The sequence below is a fragment of the Vitis vinifera genome, chromosome 19 (genome assembly GCF_030704535.1).
Source record: "Vitis vinifera cultivar Pinot Noir 40024 chromosome 19, ASM3070453v1".
Lineage (NCBI taxonomy): Eukaryota > Viridiplantae > Streptophyta > Magnoliopsida > Vitales > Vitaceae > Vitis > Vitis vinifera.
The window spans coordinates 5,648,235-5,670,417 of record NC_081823.1 but is presented as its reverse complement, the minus strand read 5'-3'; the positions used below and the strand labels follow the sequence as shown (position 1 = coordinate 5,670,417).

The window sequence follows — 22,183 nt, the reverse complement described above, 5'->3', positions numbered from 1 at the left end:
TTGTTCTGTTTTTTGGGAGGCAATGGTTTTAATTTCCACAAACTTCTTCTGTCCATTCCTTTTTTCTAGTTTTATGTGTATCTTCTATAATTATCAGGTTTAATTTTTGCCCTTGTTTTCAGTTGTTGCAGTTTCATGTCAATTTGCTTAGCACATGGAGGGGCATGATATATTCGTTATGTTATCATGTTGTGTTTTTCCCTGAATATATGTGTGTGTGTTATTAAATTTTATATTTTTAATCTCTATAATCAATTGTTCAGTTGGTTCTTCTTGTTCTTTTGCCTCCACTGTGATAGTTCTCAGTTTCCTATCAAGTTTTGTGGGTTCATTTGTCTCTTTCAACATAAATCATTTGGTATAATGAAAATTTTATATTGTGGTTTCAGAATGAAGTTTTTTGTTTATTACTTTATTTCAGGAGGCCCATAAATTACTCCAACCAGCAGACAAAACTCTGAAAACAATGGCAATTGAATTTGCTGAGTATCAGGTAAAGCAATTAGTTTTATTATGATTCTGATTGGGTTATGATTTGAGTACTCATAGATTTATGTAAATCTTTATATCTTAAACTTTTTTCAGGTCTGTGTTGATGTTTTTATTACTACCCAAACCTATGTAGATATTGCATCTATTGCTGTCATCCCAAGAACTACAGGAGGACAGGTACCGTTGAGTGACTCATATCTTATGCCATACTGTGTTGTCAAATAAGTTGATGTAACTGTGGGTACTTGATGGTCCCATATTTTAACAGATCTTGAGTGCTAGCTAGTTACAGCTGTCTATTTTGTTTCTTGAAAGTGTATATTTCAGATATGTGTTGACAAAAGCAGGACAGATAATTGTAATCGTTCTGTTTTACTCTGTTACACAATTTTTTATTTGTCTTTCTTTGATATGCAAAGAATATGTATCAAACAGGCACCTAAGGAAAAAAGGGGAGGTGCAACTCAATTGCTGAATGTATGCAAAGCATCAATTTTTTTGCACAATTTCTTAGAAGGGTCAGCAAGATGGAATATACCAATTATAATACCTGCAGAACTGAAAACCTATTCCTAGTTAGCTCACTGAATGCTGGAGTAGCCCAGTCTGTTTCAGAACTGGATATAGTCAAAACATGCAACATAGATCATGGTAACTTAGCACTGTTTTCTTCTTGAAAATGTGATTTTGGGGAAGTATGTGCCCTTTAAACGTTGTAAACTTCTTTTCTAGATGCATACATGGTTTTCCAAACTACATGATGACATTGAACATCAAGTTTGCATTTATGATCTGCCTGTCCTATTTCACTTTCTCTGGCCTGGATGTCCTTTCACCTATCTCAAGGCCACAAGCAATTTGCATCCTTCCTTGCCTGTTTATACTCTGCTGGACATCAAAGGAATGATAAACCTTAATATTAAAAGAAGTTCATGGAGGTTGTGTCCTAGATGTGTGGATTCCTAATTTTGAGTATTTGAAGGAAAAAAAGTAAAACATCTAAAGTAAAACATCTCTTTTTGATATTTCAAATCACATATAGGTGGAATTTGGCCATGAACTCCATAAAAGGGGAAAACATTTGCATTCACTTGCACATCCCTAGTCCTTTGGCTCCAAATCCTTTTCTTCCTCCAGCATTCCCTAGTTTTGTGGTTTCCATCTTCTGTATGTGCTATCCTGCTCTGGACTTTTGTCTCATAACTCAATTTGTGGTTTGCAATTTTCTTGTGCACTATCTTGCTCTCAACTTCTATCATATCTTAATTCTTGCCTTTGTAGATTGGTTGGGTTCTTGTTGAGGGAGGGAGTAGTTTTTTTTTTTTCCCTCTTTTTTGTTTTGCCTCTTGACACTCATTGTGTATGTCCTGTGTACTCTCTTGCGTTAATTGCTCTTTTAATGCCTTCTTTTATTTATCAAAAAAAAAAAAAAAAAAATCATCATCTCTCTCTCTCTCTCTCTCTCTCTCTCTCTCTCTCTCTATATATATATATATATATATATATATATATATATATATATATATATATATATTTGTGTACACACACACACTTGAATTGCCACTTTGAGGGCCCTTTTGGCATTGAATTGGTGCTGAAATACGTTCTTGTGGAAAAAGGCAACATATTTTGCCAAAGTTAAGATATTTGTAAAGAGGCGAGAAGTACTCTATTCTATCTTGTATGAGAATGTTAATGACAGTTTTCTTAAAACACATGGGGATTCTTCACAGGTCATGTTTGCTCCAAACACTGGTAATCCTCCCAAACCAATCCAATTGGAGTTGTGTATACTTTTCTCTCCATTTCTTTTTTTTTTTTTTTTTTGTGGCTCTTTATCATCCATCCATGGGTGAAATTGTACAATCAGATGCCAAATTTTCAACATTCCAATTTTATAGAACTTGGATATATCCAAACCAAGACTTAATCTTTTATGGTCGTAAGGTTCTATTTTCAAGACTTGCTCCATTTTTAGAACTTGCTCTCAAAAATAAGAGGTTAATGCAAACTGTTGCCCTCACTTTCAGGTGTATTATTATTACCCCTTCTCAGCCCTTTCTGATCCTGCTAAGCTTTACAATGACCTTAGATGGAACATCACAAAGCCCCAAGGTTTTGAGGCAGTGATGCGTGTCAGATGCAGCCAGGTAATTTCTTTTGTTGTATGAACTTTAGTTGCTTGATTCCTTTCTTTTGTATGATAATTAGCTTTTTTTATCTTTAATCTGTGCTATACAAATTAATTTCTTTTCCATCTTTTACAGGGTCTTCAAGTTCAAGAGTACTCTGGAAACTTTTGCAGACGCATTCCAACAGATGTTGACTTACCTGGGGTTTGTATATCTCTTACAGAATATTTGGTTATTCTTATGCAACCTAGTGGTGCTTTTCATTCTTTTTCATAGTTGAGTTTTATTGAACCATAGTGTAATGTTAGCCAGACTTAGAGTGTGATCATGGTTTTATTTTCTAATATAATTTGAGGGGAATTTGTTAGCTGGCGTTTTATTATTGAGCTATGTAACCTTATTCCCACCATTTCATGGGTTTTAGTATTATATGACATTCGAGGCATGGACACAAGAAGCAATGTGTGCTACTTGCTAAGACACACTGTTTCTTTCTTTTTTTCCTTTTATTTTTTATCCCATAATACGCAATAAAGGTAAATTTCACTCACCTCCCATTTGATTTAAAAATAAGGGAGGTATTCGATAAAATTTCAAACTAATGGTGGCTAGGTGTATTTAGCCCAAACCTCATGGGAGGTGAATGAAATTAACCCAATATAATAATATATTAGATATAATACACTTACGAAATGTATTAGTGTGACCTATATGATGCATTCACAGTTTGCCAAAATTTATAAAAAACATTAGAATATTACTTTAAAGTATGATTGGAATGATATGTTGACTGTGTGAAATCATTAGAGTATTAACCTAAAGCAATATCCTATAAAAAATTTCTCAATCTATGCAACACAATGCATGATACAGAATATAGAGAAATCAGTACAATATGATACAAATGATACACAACATGATTCAAGACAGAGAGTTAGGATACAATATGATACATGTTTTGATTACCATCTGTGGTTTTCCATTTGAGTAGTCTCAAAATTTTGCTAGACCAAATCTCAAGCCAAAAATGATGGCCCTAATGCCATTGTAGACTAAAACTTTTTCTTAGTGCTTTTGTCAAAGAAGTTTATGTCCACAATCGCTGATTTTATTGAAGAAGTTTCTGCGTCATTCAAGTTAAGATAATATGTATACTACTTGTAGTTTAGCTTTGTCCTTTTGTGTCTTCTTTAGGTGATCCACTGAATGGTTAGTTGTTGGGAATGTTTAGTTTGTTATGGTGGTTAACTTTGGTTGATTTGCTGCAGAAATGTCTGAATCCTAGTTTATTGGTCATTTGATTGATTTCATGACTATTCTTGTATATTAAAATTTTCTCCCTTGCATAGCTCAATTTCAAGTAGGGGCAGCCTATCAAAATGAAAATTTCAATCAGAGATCAGTACAGATGACATTTTCTTTGTTGTAATGCTTTATGGATGCTTTTTGAGAACAGTCCTGGTGTTGACTTAATTGTTTCTGTGTTACCTTTGCTCTCTTCTTCCATTTTCTTGTTTTCTTCTCCTATTGCTACTAATTTATTTGATTTGAAAAATTGGAGTTTGCTTGTTTATTTTAGTATAGATTTGTGATGTCTCTAACTGAGCCTTCCTGTTGTGCAGATTGACTGTGACAAAGCTATCATGGTAACATTAAAACATGACGATAAGTTGCAGGATGGCTCCGAATGTGCTTTTCAGGTACAAACTACTTTTCTCTGCAATCACTGCCAAGTTTTGAATCCTCATGTTGCTTATTACCTTGTTAAGCTAGTTAGTATAGAGTAAATTATCACTCTTAACCGTTTAATTATATTATGTTTGTCTTTGTCCAGTGTGCCCTTCTTTACACCACTGTTTATGGCCAGAGAAGAATTCGAGTTACTACTCTCTCTCTACCATGTACAAGTATGCTAAGTAATTTGTTCCGCTCAGCCGACTTGGATACTCAATTTGCATGTTTTCTGAAGCAAGGTATCTGATTCTATGTTGTATTTCTGCCCTTGCTCTGTGGATCTTACTGCCTTTATGATGTGCATTTACCCAGTTTATGATGATTAATTTTCTCATTCAACATCCAATGCAAGTGGGAATGATATCTTCTTTCTTCTGTAATTTCAGAATACAATACATAGTTCATAATTCTAATTTTTATGTGAACCTGTGCAGCGGCAAGTGAAATTCCTTCAACACCACTCTCACAAGTTAGGGAGCAAGTGACGAACCTTTGCATTAACATTCTGCATTCATATCGTAAATTTTGTGCAACAGTATCATCATCTGGACAACTAATTCTTCCTGAGGCACTTAAACTTCTGCCTTTATACACCCTTGGTATATCCCTTGCTGCTTATAATTCTTGGTGATAGAACTTCCATTTTTGGACCAAATGCTTCATTTCATATTTTTTTTTATTTGTTTAGGGGCAGGAGAATCAACTTCTTGACCATTTTCTACTTTATAAATGTAGTAGTCTAAGAAGTGTGTGGAATACATATTCTATTGAAGGCACCTTTTTTAGAGTTGGCTAGGATAACATATTGTCTTAAAAGATGGATCAGTTGGTGATGCTGAACCATCACCACATGTCCTTTAAGTGATCATAGTGTGACTGAAGCTTAATTCCTTTTTCCCCTTCTTTTGTTACTTCCATACAATATCAAATCTTTGGAGCTTATTTTTAAAATTGCGATGCTTAATTAAATGCTTGTTGACAACCTAAAATTAGATGAGTTTTTTTTTTTTCTTCTCAGAACTTTATTCCCCTTCTCCTCAACCCCCCTCCCTTTTTTTTTCTTTGTAATCATGTTATTTATCAAAGCTTGGCATCTCCCTTTATTGAGCAATAACTGTAGAAGACATATAACATAAGTCTTCTCAGAAAAGATGTTCTACAGGAATTGATAATTATTCTTCTCTTGCTTTTTAGCATTGATCAAAAGTATTGGACTGCGAACTGATGGGAGAATAGATGATCGGTCATTTTGGATCAATTATGTTTCCCCACTTTCTACTCCTCTGGCAATACCTCTGGTGTACCCGAGGATGATGGCTATCCATGACCTTAATTCACATGTAAGGGTGTTATATCGTTTTATGCTTGTTTCTGTTTTAATATGCTCTAAAAACATTGTCATCTTTCTTCTGAACTGACAGGAAGGGGACAGGCCTCTTATTCCTCCTACAATTCCACTTTCCAGTGAGCATGTTAGCGATGATGGAATCTATCTACTGGAGAATGGTGATGATGGTTTGATTTATATTGGGAATTCGGTGAATCCAGATATCATGCGACAACTGTTTGGCATTTCTTCGGTTGACGTAATTCCTAGTCAGGTAGTTTATTTTATTTATTTATTTTTATTTTTTTTTGAAGTAATTGTTGGACAGATATTATTAATTATTGTTTAGAACATTTTGAATATTACCCTAAGAATCATAGCATTGAGCACTTGAACTTGACACATGATGAGGTTCAGGAATATCTTAAGATGATCTAGAATTTAAATCACTCAATCTAACAATCTTGATTATCAGATGAATTTGTTAACTCTGATCTGAAAACCTCATGTAGCCTTTTACTTTGTCTCTCTGAGAACTTTCCAATCTAAAGGCATGAAATAAGATGGTCCCAGAATCATGTGAGGATTTTGATCCTTTACCGTATGTTTTTTCTTTTTCCTTCAGTAGGTAAAATATTTTTTTGCCCTTGGTAGGAGTCAAACTTGAAATCTCCTATAACCCTGCTGCAACCCATACCACAAGTGCAGCCGTAAGGATGAACTATTTACTACATTTTAATAATAAATAAGCTATGTTGATTATTGGCTTACAATTTTGATTATTAAGTATACTGCTAAAAGAGTGCTTATGGATGTCCATATCCATATTTTCCTTTCTTCCTAATGATGAAATGTTAAGGTTCCTTCTATGATTTAGCTAAGAATTGTAGAGGATCAGAATTTCTAACAAGTGATAGTATGTAGCCACAAGATTCATTTTCTGGGGACCTGGCTGTCCAACTTGTCTTTTTTAACTTCCTCATATTCATGTATTGTTGGTGTTGTGTCATTTTTAACCTCTTTTCATTTCTTGTTTAGTTTGTGCTGCAGCAGTATGACAATCCCTTGTCAAAGAAACTAAATGAACTGGTAAATGAGATAAGGCGCCAAAGATGTTCATACCTCCGGTACGAATGATATTGTTTAAAGATCTTACAGCATTTTCATAATTAAATATAATTTCCTATTTGGTTTAGGTTTGTTGATTGTAAATTATTTATGTTTCTAAATTTTATTTTTATTTTCTTGCAGCATAAAATTATGCAGAAAAGGAGATGCATCAGGTCAGTCAATTAAAACAACCCTCTACGAAAATTACAAAGAAATTAAGACTGGTGTGTTAGTGTGTCTATACACAGTGAACCAAAATATCATCAGATTATTCCACTCAATGTGACCTGTGTCATCCACTATTCTCTTTCATCCAAAATTATTTGAAAAGAGATCTTTAGTGCTGTCTGGATGTCCCATGGAAATTAAACCTTCCCATTTAAATTATGCACATTATTTGAGATGAGTCTGTCATGTTTCTCCGTGGATTTAAAAGGGGAAAAAACTTTTTCTGTTATTTTATTGTTGATCACAATAGGGTGTTTTAATGATTACAAGGAGGGTCTCAATGTCATTGCACTAGAACAGACTTCATGCAAACTAGCGCTCAACTGCATTGACAGTTGGACAAAGCACAATAGATTGAACCTGAAGATTCGGTTGTTTTTAAGTATTATTAGCATTACTATGATCATTTAGTGTTTATTCTGGTGATCTAATTTTCACTACCAATTTGAATGTTCAGTTGCAATATGAGGCAGAATGGAAAATTTTCATTTTCATGGATGCCCAGATTCTGACTCCACTAATAAAAATTTAAGGGGGACTTGCAAGACATTTGGATTGTTTTAATTAGCAAATTATAGTCTGGTCTGGTCACTTGGGACCCACGTCTGGTCTTTCATGAAGCAGTAGGTAGTGGAATTGGGATATGGATCAAACTGCCTGATGTTAAAGACACTTTCCTGTTGCATGCCTGCAGAACTTCTCTTACATCATCTTTTTATATGTAAAACTGAAGTGCCTTTTTTATTTTTATTTTTTATTATAGTATATGAACTTGTTTCATATCCAAGTAGGGGTGTGGGAGGTAAATGTGTGATCAAGTGCCATGTCATTTTGAATTGTATGAAAATGTGATTTTGTTATGACTAACTTAATTCAACCTGTGTTTGTCCTTTCTGTACAAAGGGATGCTCTTCTTCTCATTTATGGTCGAAGACAAGACTGCAATTGGACTCTCCTATGTTGAATTTCTAGTACATATCCATCGGCAAATCCAGATCAAAATGTCTTGATCAATTTATGCGTCTTTGGCGGGTTTACAAGCTGTGATGGCCCACACATATAGTTTGAAATGAAAGAGAGAAAAATGAGGCTGTGTTCTAGGAAATGTGCTTGAAGAGTCGACACCTCATCATGCATTGTTTTGTTGTGGAAGCAAAGCTGAGCTTGAGTTTTGATGTAATGGGTTGGAGTTAAATAGGTGTAGCTGTATTTACAGTTGTCAGTGGTGGTTAATAAATAAGTACAGGACATACATTTATCCTTCTAGATTCTGCTGGCTGTTTCTGGCCATTTTTCCCATTTTGTTTTGTTGCCATTGCTTGTGTACTGTTATTCTGTTGAAGACACACAGAAACCATAAACAACAAAAAGATAAAAATTATAGACCGATTGGGTGTTATTCAAATAGATGGTCTGTAATTTTATTTTATTTTATTTTATTTTTTTCCATTTCTTTTGTAACTGTGGACTGCAGTCGATATAGTCAACAAATATTTAAATCCAAAAGCCTTAAGTGAAATGCGAAGGCACTAACTAGGAGTAGCAGCTACTACTATTGTAGTGAAAAGATATGGGATGCTACTTTTTACCGGCCGGGCAATTGCAGATGTTGATCCAACAACTGTGAGCCACGGGATCTTCCAGGTAATTAGTTCTTGTAATGTAGAATTAATTACTACTATATTCCGTTAAAGGTCTACAATTCAACCACTTCTACATCTCAAAGAACACTTTTCAGGAAGTAATACACTTGTTGATTAATTACCTGACTAAAGGATGATAAAATGTACCAATGGTTTGGTCATTTCTTGTGAAAAAAATAGCCATGTACTTACAGGGGTGAGATCGGTTAAAATGCCTCAAATCCTCAAATCCAACACCCTTTTAAAATGTTACTTATTTCTCCCTTAATTTAAAATCCACATTTACCCATTAAGAAAATTTATAAAATTTTAAGTCATGACTATATGTTTAATCAATCTTTTATTTTGTAGTGATTCGATTAATGGTATATTATTCTTTATAGTGATTATATATTTTTTTTGAGTTTTAAATTATTTTTAAAAATCATTAGTGATAATTTAAAAATTATTAGTCTCACTAATAAATTCTTGATTTAAAATTCATCTGTCTTGTAAAAAAACTTGGAAAAATATGATTTTATAAGAAAAAAAAACAATAAAGTCATTTTAAACTAATTTTTTGTATTTATTGGATCCTTATTTAAGTTCTAAATGGGATTAGCCAACTGTTCCTAATATAAATTTTAGTTTTCATAATTTCTACATTAATCTCTTATCAAGCCCTTATATTAAATGATATTTTATTGCTAAATATAAAAAATATATATACATTTGTTCTTTAATTGCTTATATAATATAGGAATATTATTGCAAACATACATATTAAAATTTTTTAGTTTAAAGTTATAGATGTCAAGAAAAATAAAACAAAAAAAAAATGTATTTATTTATTTAAAAAATATCACAAAGGACAAATTAATATTTGAAAATAATTAAAATAACTATTCTAATCGGATTTCAAAATTGCAATTCCTTTAGTATTATATTTCTTAATTAAAAAATCTTAAAATTATTTTATATGACAAAATATCTAAGAAGAAGAAAATAAAAGACAAAAAGAAAGGGAAAGTGGATATCTACGGAATAATGGGTTTTTGTTTTAGTTCTTCCATTTTATTTTATTTTCATATTTGGGATTTATATAATTATGGATTTTGAATAAAAATCAATAATGTTTCTTTTTAATTAATTATTTTATTCAACAACAAGAAGACATGATATTAATTCAGAATATTTTGTGCATGAGCACATTTGAGGCATAAAACATTGTAAAAGTTTTCTTTAACATGTCTTCTTTTGTGATTTTTTTCTCCACACAATTTTAATTGAGAGTTGATTTTAAAAAGTGCGAAGTTATATTTGCTAACAGTTTTAAAACGTACAACCTCATGTGCATCCAATCATATCGAACTTTTGGGAGAATCACAGTTTTCTGGTGGTCATATCTTTCCTTCAAATTACTCCATAAAGTAAAAGAGTCTTTTGCCATTAGATACTCATTTTTTAAACGTTCATGGATGATGACGAAGGAAAATCAGTGCTTTTGCATGATCTTGCAGGGATGCTTGATTTCCTTCTTTGATCGTAACTCCAAAATTCATTGCATGGATCCAAGATAGATAATTCTTTCCTGAAATGTCAAGTGCCACAAATTCGAGTTTTATGAGATTCGACATTATCAAATAACTTCATATATATGACAAAACAATATTATTAGAATCAGTTATAATAAATAACATTGGTATCACTTTTGATTATAAACAAAATCAAATAATTTGTTTATTTTAATAATATATAACAAAACAAAATCAACAATAATATAAATATGTAAAATTTTATTCTATATAAATAATTTCAAGTTTAAGATACGGGAATTACCTTCAGAGCAATTCGTGTTAATAACGTGTTGTAAAACAAAGATAAATGAAACGTAAATAAAATAGTAGAAATAAAATATATCTTACTTTAATGATATATATAATGGGAAAAAGGATTCAGAGAAGAGAGTTGAGAAAGTTGAGAGAATGAAAGACAGAGAGAATAAGAGAAAATAAAAAATTTCTTCCTTTTATAGGCTTTCCAAATGACTTCCATTAATATTCTCATTAATGAATATTAATGGAACTCATAAATAATATTAATGATTTTCATTAATGAGTATTAATGGAAGTCATAAATAATATTTAATTAACATTTATTATAATTAATGTGGTGGCATTCATTACATGTGCTACTTTATTTATTTTTTATTATTATTTCTAGTTTCTTTAGGTTTTCTTTTTGCTTTTGAAAATAGATGAAACAAAAGTTCTCAAAAAACTTTTTCTATATTTCACTTTATTTTTTAAACCGTGTTTGGAGAATAACAACCAAATAGTGTTATAAATTTTTAAAAATAATAATTTTTTATTTTAAAAAATGAAACATTGTTTTTAAATCATATGACCAAATAAGTTTTTATTATTTAGAAAAAAAATCAGAAGATGTTTTATTTAAATGAAAGAAAAAAAATATTTAAAACTATGTATAGTTTGAAAGTTTTTTAAAAATAAAAATAAAAATTATTTTAAACTATATATACAAATATTATCATCCATTTATTACCTTTTTCATTCTTATTTCCATTGTTACAAAATATTGGATAAAAACAAATAATAATTTCAATTTTACATTTTTATATTTATCATAACGTAAAAATTGGTATCACCAAATTGATTTATATTAATGAAAATAAAATTTTTATTCCCATTTTTATCACCAAATTCATTCATATTCTAAGAGAAATAATAATAGAAATAAAATATTTATTCTTATTTTTTATAACCAACCTAAATAATTACTTTATTAAATGATATAAGTAATATTGAAACCAATGTCCATAAATATGGTATCTAAGAAGTCATGTACAAATACGGATTTTACTTTATTTTCATATTTGGGATTTACATAATTATGGATTTTGAATAAAAATCAATAATTTTTATCTTTTTAATTAATTTTTATTTTTATTTTGAAATTTATTTTAAATTTTGATTTTTTTTTTATATTATTATTGACCAAATGATTTTTTTTAAGTATCTTGACGATGGTTAACCTATTATTATATATAACGGAGCCATCACGGGATGCCCCTCAAATCTAAAAAATAAGAATATTCTTTGATTTATTTGAGAATTTTCAAAAGCAAAAATACAAGTTTGTCCCTCTTAAAAAATAATTTTGTGTGAAAAAAAAAACTTTACATAAATATGGACACAAATTATTTTGTTTGACTTTTTTTTTTTGTTTTTTTTAAATGTTTAGATTTTAAATTTCATCAAGTAGTTACTAATTTAGAAATGATTAGATATTGGATTAAATATTTTTAAATGGTGGGTTCTCTTTTGTTTGATTTTAAATTTTTTTTTAATGTTTAGATTTTTAAATTTCATAAAGTAGTTACTAATTTACAAATGATTAGATAATTATATGAAATATATTCTATTTAATTTTATTTAAATATCTTATATATTATTAAATATTTTTTAGTAATGCGTTATTTTTGTTTAACTTAGTTACAAGTTTACAATCAATATCTTTCCATGTTATAAATCAGTTTTAAATATAAAAAATCTCTCAAATAATTTATATTTAGTTATTTCCAAAAATTCTATAATTATTATTATTTTTTAAAATTCTAGTTAAATTTCTGTTTTGCAAATAGTATTTGAATTTTTTGATAAAATTTTAGTCAAATTCAATTTTTTTTTTTTAATACCATGTTTTTAGTGTTTTTTCCTTTATTAAATAATTACTTACTTTATTAAATGATACAGGTAATATGGGAAGCAATGTCCATAAATATGGTATCTATGAAGTTGTATGCAAATACAATTATGGTTTCTTTTGGCCTTGGAACTACCTAACATATTACATCCTCAAGATAAATATATAGTGATCTTAATGACTCCCTTCTTGAGATTAAAATTCTATTTGCCATATTTTTGTTTCTCTATTGAATGTTACAGGTGGATACAAGAGAGAAAGAGGTCCAGAAAGATCAAATATTAAAAATGGATGATTTTGGGAGCAAGTTGATGTGGGTAACCCAGAATGAGAAAGTGTTTGAAGTGGAAGAAATCCTCACCAATATTCTCTCAAGGCTTCCTGTTAAATCCCTCTTGGTATGCAAGTCCGTTTGTAAATACTGGCAAGGTTTGATTTGCAGTCCTAGTTTCATGCATTTGCATCTAATCCAATCTCAAGAAAATCCAAGTTATGTTTTCTATCCTTCCTATGTCTTCTGGGACAACAACATACATTGGGTGATCAAAACTGATGGAGAAACCACTCAAAGTTTCCCTAGTTATGATGGGTTTTACTTTAGAGATATGATTTGTTCCTTCAATGGTTTGATATGTTGCACTACCCCTCGTAAGTCTCGTTCATGTGTTATTAGACGTAGTCCCCGTCGTCACATGGACATAATTATCTATAACCCCGCCACTCGAGAAGTCCTATTACTCCCACCAACCCCCAAATCAAAATGTGCACCTAAGCTCGGGGTTTCCTTTGGCCCTACAATCAATGGATATGAAATATTTCAATTTTTCTACATAGAAGAGCAACTTTATGAATGTATGGTATATTCTTCCATCACTGGATCCTGGAAATTCATAGGTACTGTTGCACACGCACCCTCTACTTCTTTCAACCATGTGTGTATTAATGGAACAGTGTACTGGTTCAGCAGATCAAGAATAGACGGACGGCTGGTTGGCCACATCCTTGCAGTTGATAGGGAGGAAAAATTTAGCATAATTAGGATTCCAGAGGAAGAAACTCTATACCCTCTCTTGGTCAATCTTGAAGGTTGTTTGTGTCTAGTGGCTGAAAATGGAGTTGTCGAAAACAGATTTGATATATGGGCTTTACAAAACAGCAAGGAGTCCGTTTGGGTCAAGAGATGGAGTGATTATATGCCCATTTTTAAAATTGAACAATTTCAATATATAGTTGTGCGAAAAAATGAAATTCTCTTTGGAAGTTGGAAACAGTATTTATTCTATAACATGGGGACTAGAACTTGGAGAGAATTTAACTGGGAGTATGGTCGTGTAAACGGGTTTTCTCCTCCACTGGCATACACAGAAAGCCTCCTCCCTTGTAAGTATTGAAATGTAAATTATGTTGTACTTCCCTTGCAAGTATGGAGGGATTTTTCCTAATTAAGAATCAAAGAGTGTCTGATATTCTTCCTCTTCTTTTAACAGGCCATGGACTCATTGATTCATAAATGAAGGACAACATGACTGATGCTGCAGATTGTTGTGATCTTTTTGACTTGTTTTGGAGTATTGTTTTTCATCATTCCTTGCTTCTTGTTTAGTTTATCTCATCAACTTCTTTGTAGACCGTCAAAGTATTGTGGCAAATACTAATTGCTTTGTTCATCTATGGATTACAAATATTTTTCTTTGATTTTTTTTTACTTTAGTTAGAGTGCATTTGATAGTGATTTTAGGAAACATTTCTAACATTTTTAACATTTGAATAATAAAACTTTTTAAATGTTAATAAAGTTAGAAACGTTTCTTAGAATCATTACCAAACGGACTCTTAATTACAGACATTTTTTTTTTTTTTTATTTGCTTTAGTTAGTTGCCTTTGATTTTTCTTCGCTTCGCTTGAGGCTCCAAAATTTCTACATGTCGTACTAACCTCTTTTCATCTCAATAGAAGAAAATAAAAGACAAAAAAAAGGAAAGCAAATATGAATAACGGGCTTTCGTTTTATTTTTTCTATTTTTATTTTATTTTAATATTTACTATTCCACATAACAATGGATTTGAATTGAAATCAATAGTTTTTATCTTTTCAATTTATTTTCATTTTTCTAAATTTTATTTTATTTTTATATTTTTGCTATTGATTTAATGATAAAGTTTGGGCAAAAATAAATATTTTATATAGTTTGAATTTATTTTAAATTTATTTTTATATTAATTTTTTAGACATCTTGTTGACCATGGTTAAGCTGAAATTTTATTAAATTTTTATATGAAAATATAAGCATTCTAATGGGGGATTCCATCATGGGATGCCCCTCAAATCTTCAAAAACATAAAAAGATTCTTTCATTTATTTAAGAATTTTATAAAATAAAATTACAAATTTGTCCCTCCTAAAAAAATAATTTTATATGGGAAAACACTTTATATAATTATGGACAGTAAATGAATTTTATAATTTTTTACATTTTAGATTTTATTTAAATTTCATTTTTTTTAAATCGAATTCATTTAAATACTAATATACATTATAAAATAAATTTTAGTAAAAATAAATTTTGATAATTTTATATTTAATAATTTATTAAATAATTTTCATATATGTTGGCGGAGCCATAATGGGATGCCCCTCAAATTTCCAAAATATTCTTTGATTTATTTAAGAATTCTAAAAGCGAAAATACAAGTTTGTCCCTCCTAAAAAAATAATTTTATGTGAAAAAAAAAAACTTTACATTATTGTGGACGCTGAATAAATTTTATAAAGTTTTTTCGTATTTATTTTAAAATTTATTTCGTGGTTATAAAATTAATTTTATTTAAATACTAATATAAATTATAAAATAGTTATTAATTTTTTTAAATGTTTAGATTTTTAAATTTCATCAAGTAGTAATTAATTTTAAAATGATTACATAATTATATGATGTATATGCTATTTAATTTTTAATAAAATTTAAAATTATTTAAATACCTTATATTTTATTAAACATTTTTTAAGTAATGGTTTTTTTTTTTTGTGTAACTTTGAGATTTTTAGGTTTAATAAAGCCGTTACAAATTTACAATGAAGTACATCTTTTTATGTTATAAATAAGTTTCAAATAAAATAAAAAAATTCACTCTAAAATTATTTATATTTAGATAGTATTATTTTGACTTTTTCTATTCAATTAAAAGTAACTCGTTAATATCCACTAACATAATTAAAATGAACCTATTAATAACAAGTCCACTTTAATTATATTAATCGATATCAACAAGTTGCTTATAATTGAATAAAAAAATAAAAATTTTTCTTTTTTATTATTCAACCAAAAAATAAACATCATCTTAGGTATTTTCAAAAATTCTAAAAAGTTATTATTGAATTTATTAACTTTTTAAAAGGTGTAGCAAAAAACCTCTAAAACTATTAAAAAAATTTCTAGTCAAATTTCTATTTTGAAAATATTATTTGAATTTTTTTTTGATAAAATTTCAATCAAATTTATTTTTTATCAATGTTTTTAGTATTTTTCCGTTAAATTTGATGCATTATTATATTTCTTTTTTCTTTTGATAAGGAATGTAAATAATTACTTCTTTTATTAAATGATATAGATAATACCTAAAGGAAAGTCCATAAATATGGTATCTAAGAAGTTGCCTACGAATTTGGAGTTTCTTTTGGCCTTGGAACTACTGAATATATCACATCTCAAGATAATATAAATTGTATAGTGATGGTAGGTTTATTGGATTCTTTTCTTATTCCATCCTAGAGATTAAAATTATTTTTTGTTGCGATTTGTTTTGCTTCTCTCTGCTGAAGGTGGGGTAGAGGAAGATAAGGATGGATGATTATGGGAGTAAGTTGAAGTATACCCAGAATGAGAATGTGTTTGAAGTGGAAGAAATCTTCACCAACATTCTCTTGAGGCTTCCTGTTAAATCCCTCTTGATATGCAAGTCCGTTTGTAAATATTGGTGGAGTTTAATTTGCAGTCGTAGTTTCATGAATTTGCATCTAATCCAATCTCAAGAAAATCCCACTTATGTTTTCCATCGTTATACCCTCCGAGGCGGCAACATACATTTGTTGACCAAAGCTGATGGAGAAACCACTGAAAGTTTTCTTCCTGGATGTCCTGGGTTTTACTCTAAAGGTATGATCTGTTCCTTTAATGGTTTGATCTGTTGCATTGACATCCAAACCCATTTCTTACGTAAATGGATTCAACGTAGAACCCCGGACACACATATCTACAACCCTGTCATCGGAAAAGGCCTTAGACGTAGTACCTTGGACATACTGGTCTGCAACCCTGCCACCCAACAAGTCCTGTTACTCCCACCAACCCCCGAATCAAAATATCCAGGTGCGGTTGGTGTTTCTTTTGGCCCTACGATCAATGAATATAAGGTATTTCAGTTTTTCTACAGAGAAATGCATCTTTATGAATGTTGGGTATATTCTTCCATCACTGGATCATGGAAATCCATTGGTACTATTGCACACTGTCCCTCTGGTTCTTGCAACCATGTATGTATTAATGGAATAGTGTATTGGTTCAGTATATCAATAATAGACGGACGACTAGTTGGTCACATCCTTGCGGTTGATAGGGAGGAAAAATTTAGCATAATTAGGATTCCGGAGGAAGAAACTCTAAACCCTTTCTTGGTCAATCTTGAAGGTTGTCTGTGTCTAGTGACTCTACATAAACTTGATCAAAATAGATTTGACATATGGGCTTTACAAGACAGCAAAGAGTCTGTTTGGATCAAGAAATGGAATGATTATATACCCACTACTTTTGATAGTGAACCAGTTAGATCTGTAGCTGTGCGAAAGAATGAAATTCTTTTTGCAAATTCCAAACTTTATGTTTTCTATAACATGGGGACCAGATCTTGGAGAAACTTCAACCGGGATCCAAAACATGATTCGGAAGAGCTGTTTTCTTTACCAATGGCATACACAGAGAGTCTCCTCCCTTGTAAGTATTGAAACCTATATCATGTTCTACCTCCCCGGCAAGTAGGGAGAGATTTTTCAAGTTGATTAAATTATTACAGTTCTGCTTCATATTTTAAAAAATTAAGAAAATTAATCAGTTTCTGAGTAGTGTTTTAATGAAGGAATCAAAGAGTTGCTGATATATATTGTCCCTTTTCTTTTTACAGGCAATGGACGCATCGATTCTTAAATCAAGGACATCAATCTATTTCACTCTCATGGCCTTCATGTGCTCAATCCTTGCTGCTATTATTATCATCATCTCGGCAGATCAGGAGAACAACGCCATATAATACTAATTGCCTAGGACACCTACAGATTATAAGCATTTTTCTTTGATTTGTCACCATGTTAATTTCTGACTGCTCAAGAGGTGGCTCCAATATTTTTTTGACTTGCTTTGAGACCAGTCTTTTCTGCATGGTTTGCTATTGCTAGATGAAATATTTGGTTAGAGAACATCGCTCGCCCTACTCTAAAAGCTATAAAAAGGCTGATTAGGGTATAAGCTTTCTCACATCTTTTAGTTCCTGTTTTGTTATATTGTTGAAGGCTTGGCTTCTTCCCGTGCCATTTTACTCAGATTTTCTCATGGAGGTCTTGGACACCTTGAATCTTTAATTCAAGTCGATAATAATAAAGTGATCATAACATATATATATATAATATCAATCAAATTACACATCTACATATCAGTACAGATTTTAGTAATTTTACGTGAGAAAAAAGCTTTAGATGAATTTTATACAATTTTTTATTATAAATTTTATTTAATGTTTGTTAAATTAATTTTATTTATAATTTCTCATGTTTTAAATAGGTTTTAAATAAATTTTAAAAAAATCACTCTCAGGTGGTTTACATTTAGTTATTTCCAAAACTTCTAAAATTTATTAGTGAATTTATTGACTTTTTAAAATTTGTAGCAAAAAAAAAAAAAATTCTAAAATTATTAAAAGAATTCTAATCCAAAATTCTGTTTTGAAAATATTATTTAATTTTTTTGATAAAATATGAAATTTATTTTTTATCAATGTTTTTAGCATTATAACTTGTTTTTCCTTTCTTAAACGAATATATTACATCTCAAGATATATAAATTGTATAGTGGAGGTAGGTCTGTTGAAGAAGCCATCATCCATCTCTTGATACAAAAAGAGGTAGAGGAAGAGGAAGAGGAAGATAAGAATGGATGATTATGGGAGGTAGGTCTGTTGAAGAAGTCATCATCCATCTCTTGATACAAAAAGAGGTAGAGGAAGATAAGAATGGATGGTTATGGGAGTAAGTCCAAGTGTACCCAAAATGAGAATGTGTTTGAAGTGGAAGAAAGAGTCAATTTACTAATTTAAAATTAAATTAAAAATACAATCGAAATTTAAAAAAAAAACTAAATTTTTCTGAATTTGATTTTTGTTTATTAAAACTTATCACCAATTTACACTTATCTTGTTTTTTTTTTTTTTTCAAATCTTAGGTTAAAAAAAAAAATCATAAAACCACTATTCTCATTTTTTTTTTATATTAAAAAACCATAAAATTGTAAGAAGAAGATGGAATAATGGGTTTTAGTTTTATTTTTTCTATTTTATTTTATTTTCATACTTAGGACTACATAATGATGGACTTGGATTAGAAATCAATATTTTTTATCCTTTTAATTTATTTTTATTTGTATTTCAAATTTTATTTTTATATTATTTTTTTGGTCGTCATGGTTAATGAAAGTTCTATTAAACTTAAATATGAAAAAATATGGAATTACAAACCTTTGAATTGTTACTATAATAATGTCCACACCAAATAAATTTTATAAATTTTTTGTTATTATTTTAAATCCTATTTAATGTTTGGAAAATTATTTTTATTTCAATACCAATATAAATTATAAAAAAAAATTGATATCTTTTTATTTGATATTTTATTAAATATTTTTTTAGTGATGGGTTATTTTTGTTTGATTTTCATATTTTTAAAATGATTTAGATTTAAAAAATTTATCAAATTGTTATTAATTTACAAATGATTGCATAATTATATGAATCATATGCTATTTAATTTTTAATAAAATTTAATGTTATTTAAATATCTAATATTTTATTGAATAGTTTTTTTTAGTACATAAATCGATTAGTATATTTGGAGTCTTGAAAGAAAGAGTTTATTATCAGACCAGAACTGGGAAATTACACAAATGTCATCTCCATCAAATGTCATCTCTGTAACTGCAAACCATTGAAGTAAGGACTGCAAATCAAGCTCACGCCAAAATTTGCAAACTGACTTGCATTCGATCAGGGTCTTCACAGGAAGCCTCGAGAGCATATCGCTCACTTGCAGATCAACTTTCTGCCTTCGTCTTCAATAGGAAAAGGGCTAGACGCAGAGGAGAGAGACGGTGAAATTAGGGATTTGGGTATTTTCATATTAGGGGTTTGGCAGGGTTTAAGTGTTCCTCTTGGATAAATCTTCCAAATTTTTAATAATCCTATTTCCGTACGTCTCATAAACTCTCCATTTTTATACTACTTCCTATTAATAATTACCTACTTTATTGAATGATATAGATATTGGAAGGAAAGTCCATAAATATGGCATCTAAGAAGTCGTTAACAAATAGAATTGGAGTTTCTTTTGGCCTTGGAACTACTAAATACATTACATCTCAAGGTATATATAAATTGCATAGTGAAGGTAGGTTTATTGGATTCTTTTCTTATTTACTCCCTTCTTAAAATTCTTTTCTTTTGCCGTATTTTTGTTTCTCTCTACTGAAGGCGGGGGCAGGCTCTTGATACAAAAAGAGAGGTAGAGGAAGATAAGAATGGATGATTTTGGGAGCAAGTTGATACGGGTAACCCAGAATGACAACGTGTTTGAAGTGGAAGACATCCTCACCAACATTCTCTCAAGGCTTCCTGTTAAATCCCTCTTGATATGCAAGTCCGTTTCTAAATATTGGCGGGATTTAATTTGCAGTCCTAGTTTTATGCATTCGCATCTAGTCCAATCTCGAGAAAATTCAAGTTATGCTTTCTATCCTTCTTATCCCTCTTGGGACGACAACATACCTTTGCTCACCAAAACTGATGGAGAAACCACTCAAAGTTTCCTTGATTGTGATGGGTTTTACTTTGAAGGTATGGTTTGTTCCTTTAATGGTTTGATCTGTTGCACTAACTTCCACGGCCCTTTTGTTTATGAAAGGATTGAAGATAGTAATACCTTTGACATACATATTTGTAACCCTGCCACCCGAGAAGTCCTGTTACTCCCACCAACCCCCACATCAGAATATATACCCAAGATTGGTGTTTCTTTTGGCCCCACACTCAATGAATATAAAGTATTTCAGTTTTACTACAGAGACGAGCAACTTTATGAATGCAAGGTATATTCTTCCATCGTTGGATCCTGGAAATCTATGGGTACTGTTCCATACAGTCCCTATACTTCTTCCAATCATGTATGTATTAATGAAACGGTGTTCTGGTTTAGCTTATCAATGATAGACGGGCGGCTGGTCGGCCACATCCTTGCAGTTGATAAGGAGGAAAATTTTAGCACAATTAGGATTCCAGAGGAAGAAACTATGCGCCCTTTCTTGGTGAATCTTGAAGGTTGTTTGTGTCTGGTGGCTCGACATGGACTTGGCCAACTTGATATATGGGCTTTACAGGATAGTAAGGAGTCAGTTTGGATGAAGAAATGGAGTGATAATATCCCCCAAAATTTTAATATTCAAGGACTTAGCTATGTAACTGTGCAAAAGAATGAAATTCTTCTTGCAAATTGGGTACGTTCTGTTTTCTATAACATGGAGACCAGAACTTGGAGAGAATTCAACTGGGAACATGCTCATGAAGACAAGTTTTCTCTTCCAATGGCATACACAGAGAGCCTCCTCCCATGCAAGTATTGAAATGTAAATTATGGTGTACCCTCCAAGTATGGAGGGATTTTTCCTGATTTTAGATACAATTTAGTTTTATGTATCAAAATTAAAAAAATAAAATGGAAGAGTTTTTTTTTCTTTTATTTTCCCTTTTATGGAGCACGGGTTGAAAGTTGAATCAATGATCATAAATTTTTTCAAATATTATGGTATTAGAATTTAAGGAAGACCCAATTAACTAAGAAATAAAATGAAATTAAAAATAAAATCTAAATAAATAAAAGTAGAAACTAAAGTTTTTTAAATTTGATCTCTATTTATTAAAACTTATCACCAATTTACGCTCACCTTGTTTTTTTTTTTTCCATATCTTAGTTATTTTTAAAATTTTCATAGAACCACTATCTTAATTTAACTATCATTTTTTTAATATTTATAAATAATTTTTGTTTTAACTTTTTATATAAATTTTAGATTTCATAATTTCTAAATTAATATATTGTTTTTGTTGATTTTCTTATAGATTCTAAGTTTAATAATTTTTTAATATTGAAAATTTATTATTAAACATAAAAAAATTACATACAATTGTGTTTAACTACTAGTATAATATAGGATTATTACAAACATATATATTAAAGCTTGTTTAGTTTAAAGTGATAGACCTTATGAAAAATTAAACAAAAAAATGAAGAAAAGCAAAAAAAAAAATTATTTATTAAAAAAATCATGAAAGACAAATTAATATTTGAAAAGAACTAAAATAACTATTATTATTGAATTTCAAAAGTGTAAACTCTTTTCCGAACTATATTTATTAATTTAAAAAAATATGTTTTTATGGATACATGAATAAATCATTATTTTGACATAAAATATTAGTAAGACAGAATTAATCAAAACTAGAA

General features: G+C 30.0%; 2 protein-coding genes across 5 annotated transcripts in view; both read left to right on the top strand.

The window, feature by feature from the left end:
• The window catches only part of LOC100265768 (protein transport protein SEC24 C), a 36,263-nt gene extending 27,811 nt beyond the window's left edge, over positions 1–8,452 (top strand). For 2 of the 4 annotated variants that reach the window (XM_002279604.5, XM_010646038.3), the window contains exons 14-25: positions 422–493; positions 586–669; positions 2,523–2,642; positions 2,760–2,828; positions 4,247–4,324; positions 4,459–4,597; positions 4,793–4,957; positions 5,553–5,698; positions 5,780–5,959; positions 6,724–6,812; positions 6,937–6,968; positions 7,927–8,452. In XM_002279604.5, the coding sequence (XP_002279640.2) occupies positions 422–493; positions 586–669; positions 2,523–2,642; positions 2,760–2,828; positions 4,247–4,324; positions 4,459–4,597; positions 4,793–4,957; positions 5,553–5,698; positions 5,780–5,959; positions 6,724–6,812; positions 6,937–6,968; positions 7,927–8,033 (1,281 nt within the window). In that variant the 3' untranslated portion in view covers positions 8,034–8,452. Of the gene's footprint in view, positions 1–421; positions 494–585; positions 670–2,522; positions 2,643–2,759; positions 2,829–4,246; positions 4,325–4,458; positions 4,598–4,792; positions 4,958–5,552; positions 5,699–5,779; positions 5,960–6,723; positions 6,813–6,936 lie in introns of all 4 variants that reach the window. The other 2 variants (XM_059735557.1, XM_059735556.1) reach the window with 1 other exon arrangement.
• Positions 8,453–16,078: 7,626 nt separating this feature from the next.
• On the top strand, positions 16,079–17,901 carry LOC109121752 (putative F-box protein At5g52610). Its single transcript, XM_019216982.2, has 2 exons — positions 16,079–17,360; positions 17,548–17,901. The coding sequence occupies exons 1-2, from the start codon at positions 16,214–16,216 to the stop codon at positions 17,568–17,570; spliced, it is 1,170 nt and encodes a 389-aa protein (XP_019072527.1). The 5' UTR covers positions 16,079–16,213; the 3' UTR covers positions 17,571–17,901.
• Positions 17,902–22,183: the final 4,282 nt, after the last annotated feature.

Bases quoted from the DNA above. Each gene is read 5' to 3' on its own strand.
- LOC109121752 (XM_019216982.2), top strand. From the start codon at position 16,214: ATGGATGATTATGGGAGTAAGTTGAAGTATACCCAGAATGAGAATGTG. The intron at 17,361-17,547 runs GTAAGTATTGAA...TTCTTTTTACAG, and splicing joins CACAGAGAGTCTCCTCCCTT to GCAATGGACGCATCGATTCT.